The sequence below is a fragment of the Seriola aureovittata genome, chromosome 22 (genome assembly GCF_021018895.1).
Source record: "Seriola aureovittata isolate HTS-2021-v1 ecotype China chromosome 22, ASM2101889v1, whole genome shotgun sequence".
NCBI classification, from domain to species: domain Eukaryota; kingdom Metazoa; phylum Chordata; class Actinopteri; order Carangiformes; family Carangidae; genus Seriola; species Seriola aureovittata.
In genome coordinates, this window is record NC_079385.1 from 18,864 (window position 1) to 28,394 (window position 9,531).

General features: G+C 39.4%; 1 protein-coding gene across 1 annotated transcript; it reads left to right on the forward strand.

Moving 5' to 3' along the window:
* The first annotated feature begins 2,777 nt into the window (after positions 1 to 2,777).
* Positions 2,778 to 5,113, forward strand: LOC130163647 (uncharacterized). Its single transcript, XM_056367980.1, has 5 exons — positions 2,778 to 2,951; positions 3,041 to 3,198; positions 3,321 to 3,524; positions 3,664 to 3,923; positions 4,043 to 5,113. Exons 1-5 carry the CDS (start codon positions 2,790 to 2,792, stop codon positions 4,615 to 4,617), a joined length of 1,359 nt encoding a protein of 452 aa, XP_056223955.1. The 5' UTR covers positions 2,778 to 2,789; the 3' UTR covers positions 4,618 to 5,113.
* Positions 5,114 to 9,531: the final 4,418 nt, after the last annotated feature.

Here is a 9,531-nt window from a genome sequence, read left to right on the forward strand (position 1 = left end):
TAAGTTTTACAATGAGGTATTACTTGAGTAAATCAGATAATGCTATCTTGAAATATCAGCTTGAATAGAAAGCTGCCTAAAGTTTACCACATTAAATTTCTGGTTTATACCAATGAGGTATTACCTGACTAAATCAGATAATGCTATCATGAAATAGCAGCTTTAGAGACCAGATTTGACCTCTGATCCAGCACTGAAAGCTGCCTAAAATTGACCACATTAAATTTCTGGTTAATAACAGGAGCTTTTTGATAGGATGGAAAGCCAGCACTTGTTGGAAAGAATAGAATATTGCTTTACAATGAGGTATTACTGCAGTAAATGAGATAATGCTATCTTGAAATATCAGCTTGAATAGAAAGCTGCCTAAAGTTTACCACATTAAATTTCTGGTTTATACCAATGAGGTATTACTCCACTAAATCAGATAATACTATCCTGAAATACATTACATGTCTGGTTAATAACAGGAGCTTTGTGATAGGATATAGAGCCAACACTTGTTGGAAAGAATAGAATATTGCTTTACAATGAGGTATTACTTGACTAAATCAGATAATGCTATCCTGAAATACATTACATGTCTGGTTAATAACAGGACGTTTGTGATGAGATGGAAAGCCAACACTTGTTGGAAAGAATAGAATATTGCTTTACAATGAGGTATTAATCCAGTGAATCAGATAATTCTATCCTGAAATACATTACATGTCTGGTTAATAACAGGAGCTTTTTGATAGGATGGAAAGCCGACGATTGTTGGAAAGAGGAGAATCTAATATTTACAATTGGGTATTACTCCAGTAAATTAGATAATGCTATCCTGAAATACATTACATGTCTGGTTAATAACAGGAGCTTTTTGATAGGATGGAAAGCCAACACTTTTTGGAAAGAAGAGAATCTAAGCTTTACAATGAGGTATTAATCCAGTGAATCAGATAATTCTATCCTGAAATACATTACATGTCTGGTTAATAACAGGACGTTTGTGATGAGATGGAAAGCCAACACTTGTTTAAAAGAAAAGAATATAAGCTTTACAATGAGGTATTACTTGAGTAAATCAGATAATGCTATCCTGAAATACATTACATGTCTGGTTAATAACAGGAGCTTTTTGATAGGATGGAAAGCCAACACTTTTTGGAAAGAAGAGAATCTAAGCTTTACAATGAGGTATTACTCCAGTAAATTAGATAATGCTATCCTGAAATACATTACATGTCTGGTTAATAACAGGAGCTTTTTGATAGGATGGAAAGCCAAGACTTGTTGGAAAGAATAGAATATTGCTTTACAATGAGGTATTACCTGACTAAATCAGATAATGCTATCCTGAAATACATTACATGTCTGGTTAATAACAAGAGGTTTGTGATAGGATATAGAGCCAACACATGTTGGAAAGAATAGAATCTAAACTTTACAATGAGGTATTACTTGACTAAATCAGATAATGCTATCTTGAAATATCAGCTTGAATAGAAAGCTGCCTAAAATTGACCACATTAAATTTCTGGTTTATACCAATGAGGTATTACTCCAGTAAATCAGATAATACTATCCTGAAATACATTACATGTCTGGTTAATAACAAGAGGTTTGTGATAAGATGGAAAGCCAACACTTGTTTAAAAGAAAAGAATATAAGCTTTACATTGAGGTATTACTCCAGTAAATTAGATAATGCTATCATGAAATAGCAGCTTTAGAGACCAGATTTGACCTCTGACCCAGCACTGAAAGCTGCCTAAAATTGACCACATTAAATTTCTGGTTAATAACAAGAGGTTTGTGATAGGATGGAAAGCCGACGATTGTTGGAAAGAGGAGAATCTAAGTTTTACAATGAGGTATGAGACAGATAAAGTTTAAGCACTTCCACTTCATTGTTCTCTGTACAGAGATTTCTTACATTTACAAAGTTCAGCAATACTGTACAAATAAAAAGAGCAAAGTCTAACAATGTCCTTGTAGACTTGAATACAGGCCTTGAAAATGCAGGCCAGGTGGATGGCTGCAGAAAGTCTAAGAGAGCCAAGCGAGGCCCAGGCCCTCTCCCCGAAAAGACTTTTTGCCCGCACATTAATTAAACAGGAGTTCCTCATTGACCTCAATGTTCCTGGTTGCGAGGAAAAGAATAACTTCTTTTTCCTCCCCATCTGTGTCCACAGCATAGAACCTGGGCCTTAGGTTGGCTTGTGCTTTTGCGTGGTTGATAAACCTGCCAACAGTCTGCTTTTCGGGGTGGCACTCACAAAAAGATGAATGTGCATCAATGCACATGGGCTGCCCTTTTCGATTTGTATAAAACAACATATGTCCAGTCTCCTCCTCACTGGTGTTCTTCTGTATGTGATGGCCCTCTTTGGCTGTGATCACCCTCCCATGGTAATCACAGACCACCTCACCAGTCTGAAATCTGCGGGTGGCAACGACACCCTTGCCTTTCCCTTTGACATCGGTGACCAGTAGTCCTCTCCACCTCTGAGAGATGGTCATTTTCTGGATGTGTCTAGAATCCATGACCATGTCCACAGATCCTGAGGGCTTCCACTCCTTTATGATATTGGCAGAGATGGGGAGGTTTTTCTTCCATCCCCGCTTAGCAATCCAGGTGCTGACCCGGTTTTCTGTTGGGAGACGTCGGCAGAAGTATGCTGTCGAGAAAAAATTAAAAGGTTTTGTTAGTTAAGAAAAATATAGTTGACAACTTTGAATCATGTACATAGCATTGATATTTGAAAAATTTTTTATTAAACATTGAGAAAATACTTACAGAGAACATGCTGCACGCGCAGTTTCATCTGTGCCTTCAGCCAACAAGAGTGCAAGAGTGGATAGTCCGTCAGACAGACAGGTCAGGCAACGCCATTATTGGTGTGAAGGAGCACAAGACCGCAGCACGGCAAGTTGCCGCGTTTGCCCTGTCACAGGAGGAGGAGTGTGTAAGTTCATCAGATTTCCTCTGAGAATCTGTCAGAACCTGTTCAAAAGCAGAAATTAATCTTTATTTCTATGTTTCCTCTGCCAACAGTGGTTTGATATATACTTCACACGAATGCGGCCACAACTCCTCAACTCTAAGAAGCGCAAGCGGGATGACTCAGATGACGAGGAGGAACGGTTCTTCATCTCCACCACGGGGAGGCCGATCTATAATGCCTCCAATGACCTTGACCGGCTGCACTCAAAGTAAGCTAACCATCATGATTCATTTCCCCTCCCAAATGTACTTCTATAAATAACCGTCTCAGCTCTCTGGTGTGATGTGTCAATTAATGTCATATTAATATCTGTTTAAACTTTCACTTTAGATACAAACTCAAGCCAGTGACCAGCCGAGTGGCACGCAGAGTCTTCGAGACGGCCACCGGGACGATGACTGACACAGAGAAGTCTCTGGTGGCCGACTACCTCACTCATTCCACTGCGACGGCGGAAAAACATTACCGCATGAAGCAGCCCGAGACCATTGTGAGGGCCAGTCAGCTGCTGGCTAAGCTCGCTGGTGACTCAAGGTAAAGATGTCTTATATTTGTCAACAATTAATACAATCAACAATTTGTAAACATAATCAAACCCACCATCATTTATATGTAGGCACACTGAACACTTATCTAATACTTTTCTTCTCCTTCTCCTTCTTCTCTTATGTAGTGTTGAGTCTGCAGATGAGGGTCGCAGTCATGGTACCCGTGGCGCTGCTCGCAATGCTGCCGACAAGCCTGCCTGTACTACAAATGTGCAGATGGATGTCCAAGCAGCATTTGACAAACTGCTGGAAACGCACCCGGTGACACTGGACGGGGACGTGCCAGACAAGACTGAGCGCAGAAAGGTGTCACCCGACTGTCAGCGGCAGTTGTACGAGCGTTGGCTGAAGGCACAGATGAAACTGCGCGTGCAGCATGTTCTCTGTAAGTATTTTCTCAATGTTTAATAAAACATTTTTCAAATATCAATGCTATGTACATGATTCAAAGTTGTCAACTATATTTTTCTTAACTAACAAAACCTTTTAATTTTTTCTCGACAGCATACTTCTGCCGACGTCTCCCAACAGAAAACCGGGTCAGCACCTGGATTGCTAAGCGGGGATGGAAGAAAAACCTCCCCATCTCTGCCAATATCATAAAGGAGTGGAAGCCCTCAGGATCTGTGGACATGGTCATGGATTCTAGACACATCCAGAAAATGACCATCTCTCAGAGGTGGAGAGGACTACTGGTCACCGATGTCAAAGGGAAAGGCAAGGGTGTCGTTGCCACCCGCAGATTTCAGACTGGTGAGGTGGTCTGTGATTACCATGGGAGGGTGATCACAGCCAAAGAGGGCCATCACATACACAAGAACACCAGTGAGGAGGAGACTGGACATATGTTCTTTTATACAAATCAAAAAGGGCAGCCCATGTGCATTGATGCACATTCATCTTTTTGTGAGTGCCACCCCGAAAAGCAGACTGTTGGCAGGTTTATCAACCACGCAAAAGCAGGAGCCAACCTAAGGCCCAGGTTCTATGCTGTGGACACAGATGGGGAGGAAAAAGAAGTTATTCTTTTCCTCGCAACCAGGAACATTGAGGTCAATGAGGAACTCCTGTTTAATTAATGTGCGGGCAAAAAGTCTTTTCGGGGAGAGGGCCTGGGCCTCGCTTGGCTCTCTTAGACTTTCTGCAGCCATCCACCTGGCCTGCATTTTCAAGGCCTGTATTCAAGTCTACAAGGACATTGTTAGACTTTGCTCTTTTTATTTGTACAGTATTGCTGAACTTTGTAAATGTAAGAAATCTCTGTACAGAGAACAATGAAGTGGAAGGGCTTAAACTTTATCTGTCTCATACCTCATTGTAAAGCTTAGATTCTCCTCTTTCCAACAATCATCGGCTTTCCATCCTATCACAAACCTCTTGTTATTAACCAGACATTTATTGTGGTCAATTTTAGGCAGCTTTCAGTGCTGGGTCAGAGGTCATATCTGGTCTCTATATTTAAGCTGCTATTTCAGGATAGCATTATCTGATTTATTGGAGTAATACCTCATTGTGAAGCTTATATTCTATTCTTTCCAACAAGTGTTGTTTTTCCATCTTATCACAAACCCCATGTTATTAACCACACATTTAATTTGGTCAATTTTAGGCAGTTTTCAGAGCTGGATCAGAGGTCAAATCTGGTCTCTATATTTAAGCTGCTATTTCAGGATAGCATTATCTGATTTATTGGAGTAATACCTCATTGTGAAGCTTAGATTCTCCTCTTTCCAACAAGTGTTGGCTTTCCATCCTATCACAAACCTCCTGTTATTAACCAGACATTTAATGTGGTCAATTTTAGGCAGCATTCAGAGCTGGGTAGGATGGCATATCTGGTTTCTATATTTAAGCTATTTAATGATAGCATTATCTGATTTACTGGAGTAATACCTCACTGTAAAGCTTATATTCTCCTCTTTCCAACAAGTGTTGGCTTTCCATCCTATCACAAACCTCCTGTTATTAACCAGACATTTAATGTGGTCAATTTTAGGCAGCATTCAGAGCTGGGTAGGATGGCATATCTGGTTTCTATATTTAAGCTATTTAATGATAGCATTATCTGATTTACTGGAGTAATACCTCACTGTAAAGCTTATATTCTCCTCTTTCCAACAAGTGTTGGCTTTCCATCCTATCACAAACCTCCTGTTATTAACCAGACATTTAATGTGGTCAATTTTAGGCAGCATTCAGAGCTGGGTCAGAGGTCAAATCTGGTCTCTATATTTAAGCTGATATTTACAGGATACCATTATCTGATTTACTGGAGTAATACCTCATTGTAAAGTTTAGATTCTTTTCTTTCAAACAAGTGTTGGCTTTCCATCGTATAACAAGCCTCTTGTTATTAACCATACATTTAATGTGACCAATTTAAGGCAGCTTTCTGAGCTGGGTCAGAGGTCAAATCGGGTCTCTATATTTAAGCTGGTATTTCTGGCTAGCATTATCTGATTTACTGGAGTAATACCTCATTGTAAAGCTTAGATCCTCTTCTTTCCAACAAGTGTTGGCTTTCCATCCTATCACATACCTCCCTTTATTAACCAGACATTTAATGTGTTCAATTTTAGGCAGCTTTCAGAGCTGAGTCAGAGGTCAAATCTGGTCTCTATATTTAAGCTATTTCATGATAGCATTATCTCATTTACTGCAGTAATACCTCATTGTAAAGCTTATATTCTCTTCTTTCCAAAAAGTGTTGGCTTTCCATCTTATCACAAACGTCCTGTTATTAACCAGACATTTAATTTGGTCAATTTTAGGCAGCTTTCTATTCAAGCTGATATTTCAAGATAGCATTATCTGATTTACTGGAGTAATACCCAATTGTAAATATTAGATTCTCCTCTTATCCAACAATTGTTGGCTTTCCATCCTATCACAAACCTCTTGTTATTAACCAAACATTTATTGTGGTCAATTTTAGGCAGCTTTCAGAGCTGGGTCAGAGGTCAAATCTGGTCTTTATATTTAAGCTATTCCATTATAGCATTATCTGATTTACTGGAGTAATACCTCATTGTAAAGCTTAGATTCTATTCTTTCCAACAAGTGTTGGCTTTTATCCTATCACAAACCTCCTGTTATTAACCAGACATTTAATGTGGTCAATTTTAGGCAGCTTTCAGAGCTGGGTCAGAGGTCAAATCTGGTCTCTATATTTAATCTGGTATTTCTGGCTAGCATTATCTGATTTACTGGAGTAATACCTCATTGTAAAGTTCATATTCAGAGCAATACAAAGAGATCAACACTCGTAATGTTAAACCCTCTGGTGACTAGAAGCACGTTGTTGAATTCTGGTTACATTCAGCTGTCTTGGAAAGGCCAGCAGGAAACCTGTATTTATGTTTTTACATATCCTCCTGTATTTCTACTGAACCTGCTTCCAATGAAGCATGCTGTTCACTAGTTTAAAGTTTACATTCTGTTCTTTCCAACAAGTGTTGGCTTTCCATCCTATCACACACCTCCTGTTATTAACCAGACATTTAATGTTGTCAATTTTAGGCAGCTTTCAGTGATGGATCAGAGGTCAAATCTAGTCTTTATATTTAAGCTATTCCATGATAGCATTATCTGATTTACTGGAGTAATACCTCATTGTAAAGCTTAGATTCTATTCTTTCCAACAAGTGTTGGCTTTCATCCTAACACAAACCTCCTGTTATTAACCAGACATTTAATGTGGTCAAATTTAGGCAGCTTTCAGAGCTGGGTCAGAGGTCAAATCTGGTCTCTATATTTAAGCTATTTCATGATAGCATTATCTGATTTACTGGAGTAATACCTCATTGTAAAGCTTAAATTCTCCTCTTTCCAACAAGTGTTGGCTTTCCATCCTATCACACACCTCCTGTTATTAACCAGACATTTAATGTGGTCAATTTTAGGCAGCTTTCAGAGCTGGGTCAGAGGTCAAATCTGGTCTCTATATTTAAGCTGGTATTTCTAGCTAGCATTATCTGATTTACTGGAGTAATACCTCATTGTAAAGTTCATATTCAGAGCAATACAAAGAGATCAACACTCGTAATGTTAAACCCTCTGGTGACTAGCAGCACATTGTTGAATTCTGGTTACATTCAGCTGTCTTGAAAAGGCCAGCAGGAAAACTGTATTTATGTTTTTACATATCCTCCTGTATTTCTACTGAACCTGCTTCAAATGAAACATGTTGTTCACTAGTTTAAAGTTTACATTCTCTTCTTTCCAACAAGTGTTGGCTTTCCATCCTGTTTCACACCTCCTGTTATTAACCAGACATTTAATGTGGTCAATTTTAGGCAGCTTTCAGAGCTGGGTCAGAGGTCAAATCTTCATTCATGAAGAATATGATGGATATTCAAAAGCGCTGTTTAACGTTTCCAGCGCCTAAATCGGCTCTTTTCCTCGTTAAAGCTGTCTGTGTGTCTCCAAAATCTCAGCATTCACATTTGTTGGGATTTCTACACAGAACACTTCAGGATAAGTTTTCCTGTCTATTTGAGTAGCATTCATGAAGAATATGATGGATTTCATGTTTACATGTCATAAAGTTATCAGTTACACCTGAGAATGCAATACTGTTCAAGAGCGCTGTTAAGCGTCAGGATCGGCTCTAATTCCTCGTTAGAAGCTTTCTCTGTGTCTGAGAACTGAGTTTTTCTCACTGGTTGTCCTGTCTATACAGAACACTTCAGGATAAGTTTTCCTGTCTATTTGAGTAGCATTCATGAAGAATATGATGGATTTCATGTTTACATGTCATAAAGTTATCAGTTACACCTGAGAATGCAATACTGTTCAATACCGCTGTTTAAATGTCAGGATCGGCTCTTTTCCTCCTTAGAAGCTTTCTCTGTGTCTGAGAACTGAGTTTTTCTCAATCGTTGTACTGTCTGTACACAACACTTCAGTATAAGTTTTCCTGTCTATTTGAGGAGCATTCATGAAGAATATGATGGATTTCATGTTTACATGTCATAAGGTTATCAGTTACACCTGAGAATGCAATACTGTTCAATAGCGCTGTTTTAACGTTTCCAGCGCCTGGATCAGTTCTTTTCCTCCTTAGAAGCTGTCTCTGTGTCTGAGAACTGAGTTTTTTCACTCGTTGTCCTGCCTGTACAGAACACTTCAGGATAAGTCGTCCTATTTGACATAGGTGTGATCTTTAGGATAGCAGATAATGGTTTGACTCAGGCAACAATAAAAAAAATCACAGGGCATCTTGCAGAGTTCAAAGATGCAGCTGCAGGGTAAACAAAAAGCAACTCTGGCATTGTTTGTAAATCTGTCCTGGAGTTTATGCAGGTGCAATTAATACTAAGGCTGTAAGTAAGCCTAACAGCTTCCAGATCATTTTTTCTCTGGCAAGGTGGCAAGAAGGTCATATTCACTGCTTCAAGCACTCGACTATGTGATGCGTTCAAAGATTGAAGATAGGGAGAAATCCCCTGCATTTGAAGAAGAGACATCTTCTAATCAAGATGAGGACACATCCTCTCCTGAAGATGATGGGACACCCTCCTCAGAGGATGAAAACATCACCACTAATGATGAGGAGTACCAGCCAGTGCCTGATTCTTCTTCCTCAAGGGGTGAGTACGCTGGACAAGTTTTCCTGTCTATTTGAGTACCATTCATGAAGAATATGATGGATTTCATGTTTACATGTCATAAAGTTATCAGTTACACCTGAGAATGCAATACTGTTCAAGTTAGAAGCTTTCTCTGTCTCTGAGAACTGAGTTTTTCTCACTCGTTGTCCTGTCTGTACAGAACACTTCAGGATAGGTTTTTCTGTCTATTTGAGTAGCATTCATGAAGAATATGATGGATTTCATGTTTGACACATGAATATGAATTATTTAAAAAGCCTTGTGAGGAACAACAACATTTAGGACACAAGGGTGGGTTAGGGTCTGGGGGGGGGGTCTGGGTAACCCACCCATCTCAGGGTGGGTAAGGGGGGGTTAACCCTAACCCAACCATAAAGGCAC

What these genes read in the sequence shown, in the direction of transcription:
- LOC130163647 (XM_056367980.1), top strand. Translation starts at nt 2,790, where the DNA reads ATGCTGCACGCGCAGTTTCATCTGTGCCTTCAGCCAACAAGAGTGCAA. An exon ending in TGTCACAGGAGGAGGAGTGT is followed by an intron (nt 2,952 to 3,040) that starts GTAAGTTCATCA and finishes CTCTGCCAACAG; the next exon opens with TGGTTTGATATATACTTCAC. An exon ending in GCGCGTGCAGCATGTTCTCT is followed by an intron (nt 3,924 to 4,042) that starts GTAAGTATTTTC and finishes TTTTCTCGACAG; the next exon opens with CATACTTCTGCCGACGTCTC.